This window comes from Gopherus flavomarginatus, chromosome 10, assembly GCF_025201925.1.
Source record: "Gopherus flavomarginatus isolate rGopFla2 chromosome 10, rGopFla2.mat.asm, whole genome shotgun sequence".
Taxonomy (NCBI): Eukaryota; Metazoa; Chordata; order Testudines; family Testudinidae; genus Gopherus; species Gopherus flavomarginatus.
In genome coordinates, this window is record NC_066626.1 from 62,627,900 (window position 1) to 62,650,423 (window position 22,524).

The window sequence follows — 22,524 nt, forward strand, 5'->3', positions numbered from 1 at the left end:
TCTAATGAATAGACTGGTAGAGCAAATGTGCTTGTGCCTTTAAAACGGTGAAGGAGAATTTCATTATCAGATCTTCTCCTTCGCCAGAAGCAGCAGACAATAAAATGGAAAGGAGAGAGAGAGCTCATGGCGTTTGTCGGCAAAAGTTACCCCTGGTTCAAAGGGGTTTGTTATAAATATTATATTAGAGGTATTAGTTAGGCCAGATTGGATTGCAGCTGGTCCAGAATGATGCAACCCTAAGGCCTGTAATAAAGATAGAAGAAGCGAAACGGTTTGGCATGAGAGATTTCTGCATGACTCAAGAAGTGAAGAGGAAAGAAAGAAAATCTTCCTCTTTTGGCACAAGTCTCGGATTGAAAACAGCTTTTTTAATAGCCATCTTACCCCCTTTTAAAAATGTTATTTTTTATAAACAAAGAATAGAAGAAAAAGCACCCAGACAAACAAAATGACACAAATGGTTAAAGGGATACTGCCAACTTGAAATTGAGTTCATTTTTAAAAATAATTAAAAATATTCAAGTTCTATACCTGTCCCTGACAATGTTAGGCTTTTACAACCTATTCTTTAAAAATATTTCTCTCTTCCCTGAGAAGAAGGACTAGGCAGTTCTTAGGGTTTTAGCCTTGGCTTCAGGAGATGCAGGTCCCACTCGCTGTTCTGCCACAGACTTCCTACCTAACCTTGGGCCAGTCATTGAGGCTATGTCTACACTGCCTGAAGTCCAGACTACAGGGGTAGATAGCTGTGGGCACCAAATTGCTGTGCCCCGTGAGTACCGCATGTGAATGCCGCAGGTGCAAACTAAAAGGTTCCTAGTTTGTGTCAGCCTTTTAGTTTGCACCTGCATTATCGACATGGGGGATTTACAGTGAAGCAGTTTGGTGCTCACACAGTTCAAAGGGCAGGACAGCCTAGTCAAGCACAGAGAGACTCAGGGTGTCAGTTTCCTGTCGGCACACCTGGAATAATAGCACTTCTCTATCTCACAGGGGTGTTACTAACATAAATGAATTAAAGATTGTGAGGTGCTCAGATACTATCATGTTAGGAACCATACAAATGCATAAAATAGGGAAATTGACTGTTCATACTGAAATACTGTCAAATGCAGAAAGTAAGCAAACTGAGGAAGAAAAGGAAAAGAAATATATATTTTCCTCTAATCTCTCTAATTATGGTAATCTTAGGTGTTACTTGTAACAACAGTAGGTAAAAAAAAAAGTTCAGACTTTTAAGTTGACAGTGCCACTTTAAGGAAAAGTGCTCTTCCTCCCACTAAGACAGAACAACGCAAGCAAAAATAATTTAAGAGGTGGACATTTCTAAACCATTAAATAAATCCTCTGCCTTGATGTGCACAGAGGATTATGGAAGATAGATGCCAGAAACAAGCATAGGGTATATTTCCCCAGGGACAGGAGGAAATATTGAGGGAAATCAGAATCATTCCAGAACATGTGATTAAGAAATTAGGATTTTTCTAAATCTTAAAAACTTGAGAGGCTGGATGGGATGCACCTGAGAAATCTGAAGAAAACAGAAGAAACAACAATAAAGCACCTTTCTAGTTAATATATCTGAAGCATGAGCTTGCATCATTTACTGAACAGCATTTTTATCATTGTGAGCCTCTGCTAAGGTCAAACAACACTCTTCGTCCTTGAAACAGAACAATGCGTTTTCAAGTGCCCCATATTTGCTTTCTGCAACCCCCCTTCCATTCTGCAGTGGAGCTAGGTCTCCCATGCTCACTAATAAAAGCCACTTTAAGTTTTCTGTAAGTGGATGTGAGATGGCAGAGCCTCTTTGCACAGCCTGAAAATAAGTGTTGTGAATTCTGCATTACAATAAAGAAGTTGTGATACTGTCCAAACATTTTTTTCATGTCTCAGATGGAAGCTCTCTGACTGCAGTAGCAGCTGAACTGTTGGGCCATTAAGCTAACAGCACTGAAATTTTGCTGAGTGCTTTGCCCATGTTTTGCCATCTCATGTGCTGAGATTGGCATATAAAATATAGTTTGTTACAGAGGCTGAGCTCAGTTTCTAATTCTGTAATCTCAGTATAAAAGTAATGCAATAATTGCCCTGTTCTGACATTCCTTCTGAAGAATCTGGCAATGGCGACTATCAGAAGGCAGGATACTGGGCTAGATAGACCATTGGTCTGACCCCCAGTATAGCCATTCTTATGCTCTTAAGCCAATGCAACCATTCACTCAGCACTTAATTTACTGACAACTCTCTAAGGTGTGGGCATTCTGCTTTATAGTCATTGTTCAATTTCCTCTGGCAGCCTGTTTGCTGCTTTCAAACAGCTGGTTGCTGTCCCCTTCACTGTAACTTATTGTGACGCCTGCAGTTAATGGATCCCAAAATGTACTTGCTTATGCAACTGTATTATCAAGAGCGCTGAGCATTTCTTACCCTGATCTTCCAAGATGACATAAACTTGCTGTTTCATACCCAGAGAGTCTTATAGGTTTGAAAGAATATGCCCACTTGAAACCCTCCTCATCTCCTGCCCAGTCCATTAAGTGATTTCCTGTCCTGGGTCTTGCTCACATGTCATCCACAAGGTGAAGGTGGCAGTAAAGTGACCAAGCATTAAACTTGGACTTCAGGGTTGGGGGAGATGTGTTTTCAACTGCTAGACCAACCCATTTGGCTGCATGGCCTCTTGCTAGCCCATTGGTAGAGATAGTTTCTGTGAGGGGACACTATGTTTCTCTTGCTTTTCAGAGTATTCAAATTCTTTTCCCTTCTTTGACTTTTCCTTTCACCCTAGACATTTGTAATTGCTGCTTTGGCTCTATTCCTAATTACTATATTATTAGCTCTGTTTTCATCTGTTCTGAGCTGCTTAGCTTTTATGGACTTATTTTGGCTACTATACATATAACAAATAGGGAAGCTGAATTAAATCCACAAATGCTAAAATGAGAACCACATTTAATAGCACATTATCTGACCAACATAATTTTAACTCCCCACACATCCTATGCCTCTTTGCATACCCTGTTGCAATCCAGTTTGAGCCCTAGTACATTTCTGAATATACTATAGCACAATTAACAGAGCGGCCATATGGCTTACAGCAGCTGGGCCATATGAATGTCCATTAGCAAAACGTAGACTGCACATTCTAAGACACAGAAGGTGTTTAATATGTTATGTGTCACTTTATAGGCTATTCCACTCTTAATTGTAAAGTGTAAAATGGCCCACACAAAGCCACCATATTGAATATGCTCATTGCTTGGGACCTTGACAAATGGCAGAAATTATTTTTTTCTCTATTAAGGTATTCATTCATTTTTAATCCAAGCCATTTCTTAACAGAACTCAGCCAGCATAGGACGTGATGTTCACCACAACCAGGGTGGCTTGTCCTACTGTTCTCTTATTCCATTGCTTAGCCATTCCCTCCAACTAATCAGTTCTCCAAGTTTTCCACACAATGATTGCTGATAAAGGGGAGTCTTTATGTAGGGAGCCCTGTTTTGGTTTCAGTTTCCTACCCCTTTTCCTGAAAGCACAGGAGACCAAAAGGTGGCCTGGAGGAGAAAGAGTGACCTGTTTAAAGTACTAGCTTCCCCCAAAATGCCAAGCTACCATTTCATCAGGGCTTTGGGGGCCTCCAGAAACTTGCAAACCACTTCCTAGAACAGAGGTCGGCAACCTTTCAAAAGTGGTGTGGTGAGTCTTCGTTTATTCACTCTAATTTAAGGTTTCGCGTGCCAGTAATACATTTAAATGTTTTTAGAAGGTCTTTCTATAAGCCTATAATATATAACTAAACTATTGTTGTATGTAAAGTAAATAAAGTTTTTAAAATGTTTAAGAAATTTCATTTAAAATTAAATTAAAATGCAGAGCCTTGCAGACCGGTAGCCAGGACCCAGGCAGTGTGAGTGCCACTGAAAATCAGCTCACATGCCACCTTTGGCACGTGTGCCATAAGTTGCCTACCCCTGTCCTAGAGAACTGAAAGCCATTCAATGTTGCAAATTTAGTTTTTATATCACAAGGTGATTTGAAAGTTGTGACTGGGTTACAAGCCAATTTTGAAAGGGCAGCTGGGCTCTGGTAGAGAGAGAAGGGTTTCAATTACCCAAGAAACCTACAAAATTAGAGAATAAAACCTATAAACAGTAACAATAAATATATTCAAAATAATATTAAAATGTGTTGACAATGATGTCCCTATTATTTTCTCATATATTTTCTCATATCTACAATGTCAACCTCACCTAAGACATTCACAAAAGGTCATATTCAAAGCTTATTAAGGCAATGGAAAGACTCCCATTGACTTAAACGAGCTTTGCATCAGGTCGAGATAGACATTAATGCACCACTAGGCCTGGCATATTTCCACACTGTGTACTCCTTGTCGGGTCTCTTATTTCTCCTAAAGACACTGGTGAAGAGACCTTATCCATATTTTGTTCAGACTGAGGCATTATGCTGATTTCTGAAAGTTGGTGCAGGCAAAAATAAAAAATGTTTCCATCTTTTAAAAAAATATTTCTAACTATATGTCAATATGAATTGAAAGTCTGTTTTAAATTTCCCAGGTTCTCTCCGGGGTTCTAGCTAAGTGATGTCAAGGCAGGGATTGCAATGCACAATTAATCTGCAAATTCGTACATCTTGAGAGGAGCGCTTAATTTAATATTGTGTCTAATGCTATTGTCTTCATGCTTGTTTGTTTCCCTGGTGTTTTTCTCTTTTGTAATTATGTGAATTGGCATCTCCAGGTGCAGTGCATATATTAGCCACTGCATTCATTTTACTAATGAGTTGGGTGCTTCAGTCTTTGCTTCCTGATTGCTTTAGTAATTTTAAAAAGGCCCCAAATCTTTCAAGGAAAATCAAAGTTTTCATGAATTTCTGCTTCATTTCCCTGTTCCACCTCATTCCAGCCCTCTGAAAATATAAGTGTTAGAACACTTGCCTGAAGCAGTGGGCCAGAACTGACTGATCTAGACAAGACTAGGACTAAGAAGGGACTGGATTACATTTAAAACCCACCTCTTTTTAAAGCATTGTATAGCACCTGGTGCTGAAATACAGCTATTAAAAAAGTATATTTTAATTTCATGAACAGTTAAAATAATCAATGAGGCCTGTTCCAAAGCTCCGTGAAATGAATTCCCATTGACTGATATGGGCTTTGGCTAAGGTCCTGATCTGAAAAGGTTTAGGCACCTACCTGTCATTGAGTATATCCCATATCCAGAATGCAGGAAACCTGGCTTCAAATCCCTACTCAGGCCAGTGCGGAGCAGGGGTGTGAACTTGGGTCTCCCCCTCTCCCAGAAGGATACCCAAGCCACTGGCAGAAGGAGTATTCTTGGACAATGCTCCCTCAAGCTCTCCTGTTGGAGCTAGTCCCTTTGATATAAATAATGAACTATTCATAAATGTAGGTGGGAGTGGGACCTGGATCTCCCGGGGAGGTCCCTCACCACTGGTCTGTAGAGTTATTCGCTCTTTCTCTGACCCAGTGTCTATCTGATTAGTTCTACACAATGGAACAGCATCAATAGGAGAGAATGAGAGAGCCCTGCCCTACATTCCCCCCCTAGTGCAGTGGCTGGGGCACACTGATTGGAGGCCTAGGTTCTTGTTGTGCCTAGGTCACTCATACCTGGGGAGTGTGTGTGTTAACCACCGGATTGCTGCTCCTTAGCTTCTCTTGAAAAGGGGCTGACATGGCTTACATGTCCAGGGGAATGTTCAGGACTCTAATCCTGAGTGGAGTTAGGTGTCATCCTCTGGCTGAAACTTATGCATCTAACTCCCTTTGAGAGCCAGGGTGTAGGCCACAGCCCTCTCTTACACATTTCCTACTGGTTAGCTTAGGCAGCTCCTCACTCAGCGTGCTGGCTTTTGTGAATCCAGGTCTTAGGTTCCTAACTGTCCCCCTGCATTGCGTAGGGAGCCTGGGAGAGTAACTCAGGGCTCTGGGTTCCACTAAGCAGCAGAGCACCTAAAATGTAGGTGTTGCAATGCTGATCATTGTAGTTTAAATCCCACTTCTGAATCCCACCTTAAATGCTTATTCTTATTCTTGGGTAGGGAGTTTCAATTATGTATTTTTTTAAACTGAAAACATTCCCCTGTCATCAGGGTCTCAGGGCTGTTCTAAATACTGCATGGTTGGCTATGGCCCACAAGGGGCCATCTACCAACAGGGGATTGCTGGAGTTCAGGAGCACTCTAGCCATCCTCCCTTATCTCATAGGCCACATGGCTTCGGGTCAGGAAGGAGGATGAGATATATTAAAGCTAAGGGGCTGAAGCAGGGCTCAGAATCTAGCCCAAAGCATTATATCCTACAGCAGCTGGGTATAATTTATTATATGTATATAATCTCTCTCTAAAACATGCTAGTCTAATCTTTAAATTAATTGTTTATTAACATTATTTAAAAAATGGCTCTCTAGCAGCCACTAAAATCATGCTGCTTGCACCATAATCTTTCATGAAGCCCATAAGAAAATGCCTGTTTCACTAAATTACATAGCAAATGTCAAACTTCCTCTGAATTATTAGATGCACATCTTACATGTTCTCTTTATTAGGATTTTGTATCTTGAGGGCATCCTAAGCCTATGGCATATAGGTTTTTATAGGTGCAAACTAGTTCATTTGCCTATTTAAAGGAATATTTAATTAAACTGGATTCATTGCCTGCATGGGGCAAGTTAAATGAAAACTAAATAGATGGCATATGATTACATATTATTAAGAAGAGAGACAGCTCTAGAGACCAAACTCTTTTAACACAACATTAAGCTGAACTCATTTAATATGCACAGTTTAGCACTGGCCTATAAGGAGAACATATTTTGAGAAAATCAGCAGAATGGTTATAGGCACTAAACAGATTTTAACAATGTAATGTTTCAGGGAAGAAACCATTTCTAAGCTAGACTTAAATATGTTAATTAAGGTAATCAAAGTTTCCCAGTGATTCTAGCTAACCTTTTTAATTAGCCACCATTTTTTATTGTCAAAATAAATGTAAATGATGAGATTGGTTTTATTTATTATTTCACTAGAAAGTAACAAAGTAAGAGTCACAGACAATACTGAAGTAACAAACTGGAGGATTTGTGAGGCTTTAGTTATATGATGGCATCATAACTTTTGATTGCTTTTAAGGAAATATAAGAACATAAAAGAAATTAATAACTTTATAATACATATTCCATCTCCTTGGTGGAAAAAAACGCCTATTCCATTAGTTTGTTTTGACATTATTGATCCTATTTGGAATAATTAGGCTTTTTAAAAAGCTTCCTCTCTGGGCTTCTTTATTAGTGTCATTCTGCTCCACCTATTGTCTTTCACCATATACTTAGACTGTAAACTCTTCAGGGCAGGAACTGTCTTTTTCCATGTTTGTCCAACACCTAACTCAGTGGGGTTCTGGTCCTCCTAGGAGCTATGATAATTCATATAATAAAAAGTTAGAACTTGAGCCTGCTTCCTTTTAGGTCAGTGAGAGCCTTAGCTGTGCAAAGGATGTAGGAACAGGCCCGCCTGTTTTAAGGCTCGTTAGTTTGTTTTCCATGCTACTGATAGCATCTGGCAGGGAGCCGTTCCTTGGGAGTGCTCAGCTGCAGCTTTAGTACTTCACCTACTCTGCCACCTCTTCCGTGAAGGCCCTGAGCAGTAACAGTCTTTTATATAATGATATATAGATTCAATGTTGGTTTTGCTTTTTATAAACTGCGTGCCTAACGCACGTCTCTTTCTCCCAGTACATCCCATCGCCTAACTGCCAGTTTTTAGAGTGTGGCAGAAACTGCCTACTTTTATGTATGGGTAGCCATCGAACGCATATATGATATATGAATAATAAATAATAGGGTAGCATTACATTTATTTTATTAACTAAGCAAATGGAAATGAATAGCTTATTTTCAGAAGAAGCTGCTCCTTCTGAATGGAGGTGGAATTGCCCATATATTAAGCTTAACTAGTAGTAAATTTTGAGCTTTGAAAGAGGTTTTTAAACTGAGGTCCTGCCTCTTTTTACAGCACGTTATGTTATTTGTTGACACATTCCACCCTCAGAGCACATTGATGCATCTACAGCTTTGCACATAGTTGTTGCCACTACAGTAATGTGCAGGGAGGTAATTAGCAAACATTGGAATGGCTAGTATGTGCAGATGGGAACGGAAAAGGTTGTGCTTGTTGTGATATCAGCTTTTACACTCGCTGGACTATGAACCCCTGACAAATGACCTTACATGTCAATAAGCCATTTGAACAGTAAGCTGGGATATCTGCGTTCCCTTGTTTTGTTACAGTGAAATTTTACACTTCCCTATAAATCAGAATGGAATGTGGTTTTGCTTAATGATGTGCGGATACATTTCAGAGAGAAGGTGGGTGAAGTCATAAGAACAGCCATACGGGTCAGACCCAAGGTCCATCTAGCTCAGTATCCTGTCTTCTGACAGTGGCCGATGCCAGGTGCCCCAGCGGGAATTAACAGAACAGGTAATCATCAAGTGATCCATCCCCTGTTGCCCATTCCCAGCTTCTGGCAAACAGAGGCTAGGGACACCATCCCGGCCCATCCTGGTTAATAGCCATTGATGGACCTATCCTCCATGGCTTTTATTGAACAGCCCTCTTAGAAGTAATCATCCTTCAAGGTCACTCTCCGGTCCTGAAGACTTGGGGGAGGAGCTTAAAAGGTGTCTACAAGGGTTGGTCTGAAAACAACACTCTCCAGTTGTTCTTGGTATCTCGTGGTGCATCATCTACTACCCATGTATCTGCTGGTGGACTGGCATGGTTCTTTTTAAGTTGCCATACTGCTGGCATCTTGCTTTGCAGAACCCAGCTGCAGGCCAGAGGTCCTCTGCAGCCTTTCAGAAGAACCTGAGACTGAAGGAGTAAATCTGGAAGTAACTCCAGCAGCCTCCGCTACTCTTCTAACTGTCTTGGGAATTCCTGCCAAGTATCAGAATTTCACAGACATGTTCTACTACAACAACAACAACAAAAAGGCATTGCAGCCTCAACTACCCTGTTGACCTTCAGCCTGGAGGGGAGATCCCTTTTGGGTGAATCTATTCTCTCTCAAAGCCAGAGCTTTAGACTTTCTGAAGCTATCTCATGGAGAACCTACAAAAGAGATTCATCCACCCTTCCACATCTTTGGCTAGGGCTCTGATCTTCTTTGTGACTAAGAAAGATGCCTCCTGGCATCCTTGTGTGGACAACTGGGCATTAAATAAGGTTATGATCTGGAACTGTACCCCTTGCCCCATATTAGTGAGCTCTTTGAAAGACTGCACTCCACCATAGTCTTCACCAAACTGGCTCTTTGCCCAGTTTGGTTCCTAATTCCAGAGGGTCAACATAGACTCCAGGTCCTGAAACTATGCCACTTACTGATCACTTTGGCAAATCCAAGACCCGGGGCCTGATACTGCAGAGTTTCTGGTGGCCTGGCCTATGCACATCCATCACGGAATATGTAAGGTCCTGCAACCATTGCTTAGAGCTCATCCTCTAAAATGCTCAGCCTTCTCCAGCCTTTGTCCATTACCCCTAAACCCCTAGTCTACTATATCTATAGACTTTAGTGTGGAGCTGCTTCGCTTGTATGGGCAGACAGTGATCCTAATTGTGGCTGATCTCCTAACTAAAATGGAACATTTTGTTCCTTGCCCTATGATCAGGGCCGGCTCCAGGCACTAGCAAACCAAGCATGTGCTTGGGGTGGCACAATTTCAGGGGCAGCATCCTGGACACCTTTTTTTTTTTTTTTTTGCTTGGGACAGCAAAAAACCTAGAGCTGGCCCTGAGTATAGACATACCCTACTAAAGTTAGGCATTTTTAAATAAGCCAGTCTGGATAACTTGTATCCAAAAGTTTTTAAAGAGCTGGCAGAGGAGCTTGCTGGACTGTTAATGTTTTTGAATCAGTCAGTCTTAGAACATCAGCAAAGTTCCAGAAGACTGGACAAAAACTAATATTGTGTCAATGTGTTAAAGAAATTAAATGGGATGACCTGTGTGTTTATAGGCTAACAGTCTGATAACAATTCTGGGCAAGAAAATGGAGTGGCTGATATGGGACTCTATTAATAGGGAATCAAAGGAATAATAAGGCCAATTAATGCCAATCAACATGGTTTATGGAAAATCCAGTGCTAGATTTGATTTTGGAAGTCATTTAACTCCAGCTAAAGCAACAAGCTGCTGTGCTTTTGCCTCTTTAAAGGAGCAATGAACCTTGTTACTCTTCTGAATGTTTCAGGAGATGGCTGGACACTTCAGTTAGCATCTTTGTCAGCAGTTACCTTGTCAAAATGCTGTAGCTGCCCATCCATGGATATTCTTCCCCTAAATAATGTAATTTTTATTTGTTTTCCAGTAATGTCTAGAAGCACCAGCCAAGATCAAGGCCTCATTGTGCTAAGAATTGTACAAACTCAAGAGTAAGAGTCCTTGCCCCAGAGAGCTTGTAATGTAAATAAATAATTGGAGATCTTTGGAGGAGTGTTCACTGAGAATCTTGACAGATGTAGATGCATGAGAAACCCAAGATGGAAATTCTTCTACATAGCCTACATAAACCACCACACATACAAGTTAAGTGCATATTCTTAATTTGAATCCTTCCCAGATAAAACACATATGCAAGCAGTGCAGCATATTCCCATTGATTCTGAATCAGTGATTTCTTTTTAAAATGAGAATATGATGTGCAGAATATTTCTAATTTTATATAGCAGAGCTGAAGTCCATGTCTAGAGTATGCCTATCTAAACTACTTAAAAAGAAAAGCTTATTACTGTCTTCATAGATCACTTCAAAGTAACATTTTTTAGTACAGCTCAACTGCTTAGCTTATTTTGGTACATTCTGATGCAGTTTGTTCTAAACAAGTCATGTCCACTATTCTAATATGACATGAAGCCTGATAGAAAAATCTATGATCCATTATAGGAGCAGGACAAAGAGAAGAAAGCAATGCAGAAGAACAGATATTCATCACTGTTCAGCAATGAGATTAAAGAAGGTAGCTAGTCATATTATAGAATCTGAAGTTAATGTAGCACATCTTTTTGCTGTGTGTCGGTAAACACTCTATGCATTAGACAGTTTGTCTTACAGACAGACTGATTTGGTATGAAAAGTGGATTCTGAAGTATGGGTTTTGTTGGAAGTGAACAAAATAAACTATTGTTTTGTTAACTTGAAAATAACTTATCATACAATAAAGAATACTTTCCAGCTGTTTGACAGTTGCTTACTGAAATTATTTTTAAGCTCTTAAAACATTTGATAGTTTACAACTTAAAAATAGCAGAATACTAAATATGGATGAGGAAAAATACCAGAATATATTGATTAGAATGAAATAGCAAAGCAAGTCTACTGGCTTTTTAATGTCAAATTAAACTGGTTTTTGTTCTTGGTTGGAAATTCATATTTCAAAAGAAATTAATAATTGAAGGTCAAATTTTGGTATCTGTGATACCAGTGGGTGTTTTGCTATCAGCCTCAGTGGAACTAAGTTGTAGCCTTTGAGCCTAATCCATTCTCTCTAATCACGTATGGCTGTGCCTTTCTCTATAAAATGTTATCTATATAGCCAGGAGATAAATTGCATTGGGCATGCACTTTTGGCTAGATCACCTGCACTCTAACCACAAATCCATGGAGATTTATTCTAACTTTCTAAATCCTTTGAAACAGCTTCCACAAGCTGCTATATATTTTTTTTCCTTTAAGAAAACACACTCAACCTATTAGAGAAACATTTTCATCTCCTCCCAAATTATAGGATGGACAAGACTAAATCCTTTATTAGTTGAAGATATGATTTTGCAGTAAAATGATATAACAAGTGTAATAATGTATATGTACAGTACTCAGCCATTATGAGCAAGATGGGCCCATGGCCTGATCCTGGCTCCAGCTCCATTGCTATGCCTATGGGCAGAGGGGGAAAATGGGCAGAGTCAAAATTTGTTTTGCCCCCTGTTGCATAAGAAGTATGCTGCTACTCATATAGATGTCTCAGCAGAGGGGAGCTGGGGGTGAGATGTCCTGCTCAGCAGAAGGCAGATGTTGGGGAGCCAGTTGTGGTTCTCTGATCCCATGGATCCAGGGCCGGCTCCAGTCACTAACATCCCAAGCAGGTGCTTGGGGCGGCAATCTGCAAGGGGCGGCAGTCTGTGTGTTTTTGCCACCCCAAGCAGCACACCGAATTGCCACTGGATGACGGGGGCAGTCCGTGTGCTGTTAGGGCAGCTCGCATGTTTCGTGGCGGCAATTCGGCGGCAGCTTCTATGTTCAGCTGCCCGCGGCGGCAATTCAGCGGCTTCTGTCTTCCAACTGAAGACAGAATCTGCCACTGAATTGCCGCTGCCACGGAAACGTGAGTGCCACCCTAACGGCACATGGACTGCCCCTGCCATCAGTGGCAGCAATTTGGTGTGCTGCTTGGGGGCGGCAAAAACAGTAGAGCTGGCCCAGCATGGATCTATGCCAGCCCCAGATGCAGCATTAGTCTGAGCATTCCAGAGGCTGCTCTAACATACACTACTTGCAAATGAGCCCTTTGGAACTGAATGCCAGTGGAGGATCAGTGTTATTTAACAGAACTGTGCCATGTTCTTTCCTCAGGGCAGCACAAATAGGCTGGAGCATAATTGTAAATCTGGCCTCAAGACTATCGAGTAGATAGATACAGAGACTTGTGCTTATGCCCTAATTTCTAGATATTTTGTAAAACCCCAGCTCTGCCATGTCAGGCTGTGACCTCATTAGCTTTGCCAATCTAAGCAAGGACAAGAGCTCTTGAGTGCATTGTGTGAGCTTTCTGGACTACTGCTGCACACTGAACACATTTTCAGAGAACTATCCATGATGACTCCAAGATCTCTTTCTTGAGGGTAACAGCTAATGTAGACCCCATCATTTTGTATGGATCCTTGGGATTATATTTTCCAATGTGCATTACATTGCACTTAGCAGCAGTGAATTTTGTCTAACATTTTCGATGCTTGATTACTTAATTTTATGAGTTGCCTTTTAACTCTTCACTGTCAGCTTTGGACTAAACTATCTAGAATAATTTTGTATCATCTGCAAACTTTGCCACCTAACCATTCACCCCCTATTCCAGATCATGTTATTGAATAGCACTGTTCCCAGTACAGATCCTTGTGGGACCCCACTATTTACATTTCTCCACTATGAAAACTGACCTACCCTCTGTTTCCTATCTTTTAACCAATTACTGATCCATGGGCAGACTTTCCCTCTTATCCCATGACAATTTACTTTGCTTAAGAGCCTTTGGTGAAGGACCTTGTCAAAGGCTTTCTGAAAGTCCAAATATGCTATATTAACTGGCTCAATATTGTTGTCACCCCCAAATAGATGGGTGGGGCAAGAGGAGAGGTGTTAGCTCCAGTATCCTGGTGAAATTCCAGTGTGAGTAATTACATTCCGTGTCTCTAAATTTCCTCACTTTCAACTGCTTACAGAATTCTCCACTTCCTGCCATAAATTGTTGTGTAATAGTGCTGTGAGCAATTAAACAGCTGCTACATTTTACCCGAGTTGTTGCTGCACCTCGGTGGTAGAGGAAGTGATTTTTTTTTTTTTGCATCTAAAGATTTCAAAGCACTTTGGGACATTGATATGCAAGATGCTATGTACATGAAACATGATTATTTACTATCAGATCTGTTATGTAGCCCATCCAGATACAGGCTGTACTTTATGGCTGAATACTTATTGTAGGTATGGGTTGAAATCCTAGCCTTATTGAAGTCAGGGGTAGTTCCCCACTAATTTTGGTGGGGACAGTAGTTCATCCTATAATATTCTAAGCATAACTGTCAATCTATCTAGTGAAACACGTGATTCTCCTGAAATATGTTAGATGTACTGAAATTGAAGTAATTTATTATCAAGTTAAATAAGGGCAGATTTGGACCCAAAGTGTACTTTGGGCCATAAATAATATTTATACTTCATAACTTCTTGGTAACTTTATTTTGATACTTGTCACCTATATAGAGCTTTGTGTGCTCAAAGCATTGTATAGACATAAAGGTGACTGCAGCTCAGCCAGGATTTCACCCTTTAATTATTAGACCTTTGCAACGCATGCAGGTAAACATTATTATCCCATTTTACAGATAGAAACAGAAGCACAGAGTTTTGCTTGTCTAAGGCCTCATGGCATAGCTGAGTATGATTGTGCTACAACCCTCTTCTTGCTTTAGTTTTAATGCTAACAAAAGTTTTAGAAATAACATTGGCCAATTGCTTGTCAACATTCATGTTTTCCAGTAGAATCAATTAGGATATATTTTTTCTTTTTGCATTTCTATAATTTAACTACTAGGTTTCGTCTTCTAAAACTTAAATGTGAATGAACCAAATCTCTCAAGCACAGACAAACACCTGCTACCTCTTGGGCAGAAACCTTGAAACCCGTGCTTCAGCTTGTTGCAGATTTTTATGGTTCAGTCATAACTCCCTGAAAAACAGGGCTTTAAAACGGAAGTGCTGACAAAACTTTAAACTACAGCAGTGCAAATGGCGCTGCAATAATTTATAATCTACAGGCAGCTCTTGGGTTTATTATCACTATGACAAATGCACTGTCATTGTTAATAGGATATTTCCCAGCAAGGACTTCTTGTTATGCAAGCCAGGTTCAGTATGTCATGCAGCATGATAGCAATAAAGTCTACAAGAATTTGTAATGAACTTCAATTACTAATAGATTATGGTTAATGGGAAATATGTGCAGTAAAGATATGGGTTTTTATATGCGCCTTCTGGTACTCTACTAGGCTATGATTTATGATACAATTTATGTTAACATTCTCCAGTATGAAAAAAGCCTAAATTGGTGGAAAGCTGCTTCATTCATAACAAATATTTAAGATAATTTTGCACATCATGTAAATGAAGATATCAAATTAGATATTAATCCATTTCATTTTAGCCTTTGTATTTTTATTAATATGAAGACGTTGCCCTACTGTGTAATGACATTAAATATCCCATCATGAGTTGCAAGCATGAATTACGTGGACATTGTGAAAATGACGCTAGCATCTGAGATGTAAATGCAGTTGTTCAAATTGCTGCTGTAATTAACCAGCACAATTAAATTATACATAAAAATATTCTAAAGTGACAGACTTGAGGCTGCTCAGACAAATGGATTTGGCATTGAACCGAGTCAGTTTGTGAGAACTGGGGCCCTTTTAAGTAGGGGAAGTGTTTTGGAGGCCAAATACAGCAGGAAGGAAGGGTATTTTGGAACCAGCCTTTTCGCTCTCTTTGGCTATGCTTTTTCCCTATGTTTTGCATCATTCCAACAGTCCAGTCCTCACAAGTTCCTTTTGATCTACTTCCACCTAGTAACACTCTTCCTATAAACAAAGCCTCTTGCAGGAGCCATTTCTGGGAATGATCACATCACACAGCACAAGGGCCATGAGCCCACACTTATTTGCAGATGAGGCAGAAAGCTGGAAGTTTTGTCAATATTCTGACAAAAGTCCCACTAACTCTCCCACTTCCTGTGATAAACTCCATACACTCTGAGTGCATGTGCTCATAAAGTAGAGAAATGAGGAGTGAGCTACCCATTGAGCCGCAATGCTTCATCATAGCCACAGCCCATGAGAGAGGCAATGCCAATGGCTAAACAGACATATCAAGCTGCACTTGGCTGGAAATGTTTGTTTTTAGTTTCTGAAAAATATGCTTGGCCAAATAAAAGGCACAAACCTGCATTCCCATTTAAGTATATAGATAATACAACACTAGAGGTCTGTTTCCCCTTTGATTTACACAAGTTTTGCACGGGTGTAGCTACATTGACTTAAGTGGACTTGCTCATGATTTGTGTGCATTACGAAAGGATCAGGCCCCTACTGATCAACTTGTTTAAGACAAAGTGAGAGTGTGGGCAGAAGCCAGTGCAAGAGAGCCCAATACTTTCCCTTTGGTACAATCTGTTCTATTCCTAAGGCAAACAATTATATTTGGCAGGGAAAGGGACTCAGCTAAGCTAACGTTTCATAAATCTCAAGGGGGAGAGGAGGAGTCTTGTGAATTCTAAAATAGTACTGTCCTGCAGCCCAGTTAGTGGCCCCACTTACCTTTCATTAGGCAAAAATGGAATGTCATTTGAGAGGCATGAAAAATCTCTTACAACTTCAGTGAACCAGCAAGCCCCAAACTAGGTTCCTTTCTCCTTGCTTCTTTCCTGGAAATGGAAGTGCCCAATTTAAAGCTGAGTAGTGTATCTTCTTTAAAGCTCAACTGGTCTAATTTCACTTGTCCCTGTTAACAGAGGCGGCTGCCAATATAGACTGAAGTTTAATAATTTGATATATTCTCTATTAAAAAACTGAGATCTTCTGAGACACAAACGGAACATGCCAGAATTCCCCGTATTCCTCTGTTTACAAGGAGTTTTCTTACTCAGCCTGAGCTTCAAGGGGCCAGCACTAGAGTCCTTTCTTTATGAGCAAATTCTTTTTAAGTAGGAAGCACAGAAAGCTGGTAAGATTGTACATAACAAACTTCTTCCTTGCCTGTTAAAGAAAAGAGAGTTGGCACACAACCTCTTGAACTGGAGGCAGGGGCACCGGAACTGGGGAAGCCAGGGGGCTATGCCCCCACTTTTTACCAGCTGTAAGGGCAAGCGGCAAGGGAGGGGGCAGAGAGGAACAAGCAGGGGTTGGGGCCTCCGGGGGAAAGGCATGGCATGGGAGTGGGGCCATGACAGGGGGAAGAGACTGTGTGGGAGTGGGGCCGTGGTTTGGGCACTTGTACCCCCCTCCGCCACTTTTAGGGTGCTTCTGCTGCTCCTGGCTAGAGGAGTGGGATTCCATAGTGTCTTTCACAGGGATTTGTTCTCATTCAACAAATCTGTCAGAGAATCATAGAATCATTGGACTAGATGGGGACTTGAGAGATCATCTTGTCCAGTCCCCTGTACTCATGGCAGAACTAAGTGTTATCTAGACTATCCCTGACAGGTGTTTGTTTAGTCTACTCTTAAAAATCTCCAATGAAGGAGATTCCACACCCTCCCTAGGCAAATTATTCCAGGGCTTAACCACCCTGACAGGAAGTTTTTCCTAATGTCCAACCTAAACCGCCTTTGCTGCAATTTAAGGCCATTGCTTCTTGTCCTGTCCTTAGAACTTAGAAAAAGCAATTTTTCTCCCTCCTCCTTGTAACAACCTTTTATATACTTGAAAACCATTACCATGTCTCCCCTCAGCCTTCTCTTAACTAAACAAGCCCTGTTTTTTTCTTAATTTTCCCTCATAGGTCATGTTTTCTAGACCTTTAATAGTTTTTGTTGTTCTTCTCTGGACTTTCTCCAATTTGTTCACATCTTTCCTGAAATGTGGTGCCCAGAACTGGACACACTACTCCAGCTGAGGCCTAATCAGCATGGAGTAGAGCAGAATTACTTCTTGTGTCTTGCTAATAACACTCCTGCTAATACATCCCAGAATGATGTTTGCTTTGTTTTTTTTTCTTCAAACAGTCTTACACTGTTGACTCATATTTAGCTTGTGATCCACTATGACCCCCAGATCCCTTTCTGCAGTATTCCTTCCTAAGTAGTCATTTCCCATTTTGTTTGTGTATAACTGACTGTTCCTCTCTAAGTGGAGTACATTGTATTTGTCCTTATTGAATGTCATGCTATATACTTCAGACTATTTCTCCAGTTTGTCCAGATCATTTTGAATTTTAATCCTATCCTCCAAAGCACTTGCAACCCCTACCACTTTGGTATTGTCCACAGACTTTGTAAGTGTACTCGCTATGCCATTATCTAAATCGATTAGATATTGAACAGAACCGGACTCAGACCTGGTCCCTGAGGGACCCCACTCAATATGTCCTTTCAACTTGACTGTGAACCACTGATAATTACGCTCTGGAAATGGTTTTCCAACCAGTTATGCACTATAGTAGCTCCATCTAAGTTGTATTTCTGTCATTTGTTTATGAGAAGGTCATGCAAGACAGTATCAAAAGCCTTACTAACGTCAAGTTATACCACATCTACTGCTTCCCCCTATCCACAAGGCTTGTTACCCTCAATAGCGCCAGCATTACTTAAAATTGACATTCCAGATGCTGGAAACACTACTATCAGCTGACTTGTCCAAAATTAACTCCTGATTGGCTCTGTATTGCCTCAAAAACATCACTAGATTTTTGGTACCCAGAAGTTCATTTCTTGGGACACTTCAACCTTGCACTTGATAGATAGGCTGAAGTTGAGCACTTTTATGTTGGCTGCTCAGTCAATTGTAAGAGATGGGAAAACTCTAACTTTCCCACCATGCTGGAATACACTCAACAGACTTGGAACCTTGTTCCTCTGTATAAAGCTGTACTGACAAATCAGTTTACAGATAAAGTAACTTCCAAAATAACCCTAGCAAAACAACAACAACAACAACAAAACCAGGAAAGGGCCATTTTCTCCAAGAAGGGCAATGATTATGTTTAGGGGAACAGTTCCTCTATGAAGAGAGATTAAAAAGATGGACTATTCAGCTTTGAAAAGAAATGATTAAGTAGGACTTTGAAAGAGGTTATAAAATCAAGTATGATGTGGAGAAAATGAATAGGGAATTGTTAGTTACTCCTTCACATAACCCAAAAACTAGAGGTAACCTGATTAAATTGATACGCAGCAGGTTTAACACAAACAAAAGGAAGTATTTCTTCATGCAACACAGTCAACTTGTGGAACTCATGGCCATAGGCAGTTGTGAAGGCCAAAATATAACTGGGTTCAAAAAAGATTTAGATAAGTTCATGAAGGATGAGTCCATCAGTGACTATTGGTTAAAATTATCAGGGATGCAAGCCCATGCTCCAGGTGTCTCTAAACCTCCAAGTGCCAAAAGCATCTCGCACTGGCCACTGTTAGGCAGGATACTGGACTTGATGGGTCATTGGTCTGATCATTCTTATATTTCATCTAGTCAAAGTTTTGTTATATATTAATGTATTTCTGTAATTTTCCAGGGATCTATCATCTCTGGTAGGGATGAATTGGCACAGCTTCCAGGAAGGGTGCTCTTGATGGGTTATAAAACCATCCCCACCCCTCCCTTTGATTTGGTGGCAACATTACAAGAAGTGTTTCCCAAGAGTTCTCACTAATGCATCACTGAAGAGGACATACCACCCATAACAGAGGACAACTGGCTGAAATCTTTCATCTGTTCTACATTAGAGATGCATACAGCATTGTGTCTGAAGGGGAGATTTCCTTCCCTCCCCTTTTGGAATTTGTCATAGTATTACAGGATATATTGAGGTCTGCTAACATGACACTGCACATGCTGCTGTATAAAAGTGGTAGTAGTTTCTGTTCAGTACAGCAGCTGTGAAATATAGTAGGTACATTCTAAAGTGCACTGGTATTAATATTTGATCCCTAGATGTAGCTATGTAAAACAAGTCACATCGACATGACTGTAAATTGCTATTAATGCCGGGTATACTTCCTACTAAATCACCCATCACCTCAAATATTTAATACATCGATATTGACTTGGCTGTATATACAAAATTAAAGATCCCATCTTGCAGCTAAAGCATTATCTACAGTATACCATTTCAATATTGAATCAAGTTCACCTGCCTCACTGAATGAACTGAGGATTCAAGCTATTAAATTCACTCATGCAACAATATTCTATTCCACTAAGCACTGTACCTTGTAAATAACATAATAACTACTAAAACCATGAAATCATTTATCAAAACAAATTAATCAACTACTGAAGTGAAGACAGTGAAGTTCAGGGAAGGGGTTTATGATGAAATCACTTCACCAGCATTGAGAAGCATGAAAAAAGTCCTCCAAGGTATGTCTACATGACAGCTGGGAGTGTGCTTGTGCTAGTACTAAAATAGCAGTTTAACTAGGGTAGGTCCCGCAGCAGTTTGGCCTAGACACCCAAATAGAAACCTGCCCGGATCCCCCCAGATACATACTCAGCCCCTGTGCCTGGGCTACCCCCAGCTATGTGGCTATTTTTAGCCTGCTAGCTAGAGCAGAGCTGGTGCATGTTTGTCTACCTGAGCTGGGACTCATTTTTTAGCTGCAAAGTAGATGTTCCCTGAGTCAGAAATGGGTCAATGTCTTTAGATAACTTCAAAAAAAAAAGACACTTCTTGCCGAATAGCTTATATTATGGATCAGTGGTTTTCAAACTGGTTGCAGAATGTAAGGCACTGGCTTGTGGTGGCCCTGGTCTGCACCACCGATCGGGTTGTTAAAAGTCCCTGCTCAGCTAAGGCAGGCTAGTTCCTACCTGTTCTGTCACCGCGCTGTGCCCTTGATGCAGCCAGCAGCAGGTCTGGCTCCTAGGTGGAGAGGCCATGGGGCTCTGTGCTCCGCCCCCACCCCAGCACCAGCTCTGCACTCTGGGGCTGAGGGAGAGAGTGGTGCCTGCAGGTGAGAGCTGCATGGAGCTGCTTGTGTGCCTCCGCCTAGGAGCCGTACCTGCTGGCTTCTTCTGGGGTGCAGTGTGGTTCACGGTGCCAGGACAGGCAGGAAGACTGTTCGGAAAAAAAAAAAAAGCAAACATCATTCCGGGATGTATTAGCAGGAGTGTTGTAAGCTACCCCAGCCCTGCTCCTCCCCCAAACCTGGAACTCCCTCCTGCATCCCAAAACCCTCATCCCTGTCCCCACCCCAGAGCCTGCACCCCCAGTCCAGAGCCCTGACCCCCTCTTGTACCCCAAACCCTTGCCCCAGCCCTGAGCCCCTCCCACACCCCAAACCCCTCATCCTCAGCTCCCTTGGGTCACGGGCATCAACAATTATCTTCAACTGGGTTGTCAGAAAAAAAATTTGAAAACCATTGTTATAGATGACACTGGGCCCGCTCCAGCCCTGCGTAACTGTTGAAAACAAGAAGAACCTCATTGATGTCATTTCTGTTTCATCCTTTAAGTTTTATTTTTACATCTTGTACATTATGGAAGCCACCAGACACATGTAGTTAAGAGTAATGAGGGGAAATATGTATTTCTCTAACTGAAAATACAAACATGAGGCAACATTTTGGTTTAAAAGATCAGCAGCAACTCATCCCTACTACGGATTTGCATACTACCTTGTTCTCTAATCCAGTGCTGCAGAGATCTCGGCATCTGATGTGAAGAGCCAATATGTTCTGCATGCATAGATGTTATGATCACCATTGCCCAGGGAGCCTGTTCATTTTGAGACATGGTCTATGAGAGCTATAGCTTTATCTCTGCAGAATTTGCTCTGTATATGAATCTGATTCATAGGGAAGGGAAGCTATAGGTGAAATAAAATATATTTGGAATTACGTGAACAGGAGAGCAGTGCTATGAGCAGTGCTATGAGATGGTGTTGATTAGCAGAGCAGCAGATGCATGCAATTAATACCTACAGAAGATAACCAGAAGTATGTTGTTTTGAAGGCAGTGTTGCAACAACTTCAAAACCACATCAGTAGCAGAGGAACCAATCCAAGGATCAGCAGTTATGGGGGAAGAGTTTTGTAAGCGAGGTTGAGGAGTTCTACTGGAGATTTCCAAATATACTTCAGTTAAAAAAAAATTTGGCTAGATAGCATATTTAAATTATAACAATATCTGTTCAAGGTCAGTATTACTCCTTACCCATCCATCAGAAGTGCATTGTTTTGTATTAGCTGGGCTTTGATTAATGGTGCTAGTTATCTGAATTCTGATTAAAGAATTGCCATATAATAAGGTATAACTTGCTGAATAGCAAGTTATATATTAATAGATTTTTGAAGAATTAGTAATGTATTAAATGCGCATTTGTTACACATATTAATATTAATTTCCTAACCATTTATAAACTTTCTCAGACATACCCTAGTAAACTTAATTGGTAAAGTATGAAACACACAAAGACATTTAAGTGGTTAACTGTTTGTATATGATCATTTGTTTTTGGACTGAGAAATCCAGTAGATCTTAGTCATGGCTCAATCACTATTGCACTCAAGTTGTTGTTAAAAAAAACCTTTCCATCTTTCTCTTCACTGCATTCAGGCTTTTTAAGTTCTTCCATTATTTCATTTTTTAGGTCTAGACTAGCAGTTTTACTAAAATAGCAGGTTTCTGTCAAAAAATCCAGCAGCAGCTCCCCCTCTTTGTTCCCTTTGATAAAACAATTAGTTATGTCCATAGTGGATGGAAGCTCATAGACCTGATACTTCAGCCCTATTTGACTGAGTCGCTCTTCGATGTCATAAAAGCAAAGATCGTTCAGAGATAAGCGAGGTCCATATTTCTTCCACAGCGTGGTCCAGCCACTGGTTCCTGCCAGATTAAAATCATATTAAAAATAAGAGTGTATTTAAACAAAGTTTCAGATGTATTATTTTAAGCATGGCCCCAATTCTGAGCTGAACCTTTCGGGAG

General features: G+C 40.7%; 1 protein-coding gene across 2 annotated transcripts in view; it reads right to left on the bottom strand.

The window, feature by feature from the left end:
- HNMT (histamine N-methyltransferase) overlaps positions 1 to 22,524 on the bottom strand; it is a 69,559-nt gene that overhangs the window by 20,942 nt on the left and 26,093 nt on the right. The window contains exon 6 of one of the 2 annotated variants that reach the window (XM_050969340.1): positions 21,883 to 22,422. The exons of the other annotated variant lie outside the window; for it this stretch is intronic. Within the exon in view, the coding sequence (XP_050825297.1) occupies positions 22,079 to 22,422 (344 nt within the window). The 3' untranslated portion in view covers positions 21,883 to 22,078. Of the gene's footprint in view, positions 1 to 21,882; positions 22,423 to 22,524 lie in introns of those variants that run through there. 2 annotated transcript variants of the gene reach the window in all.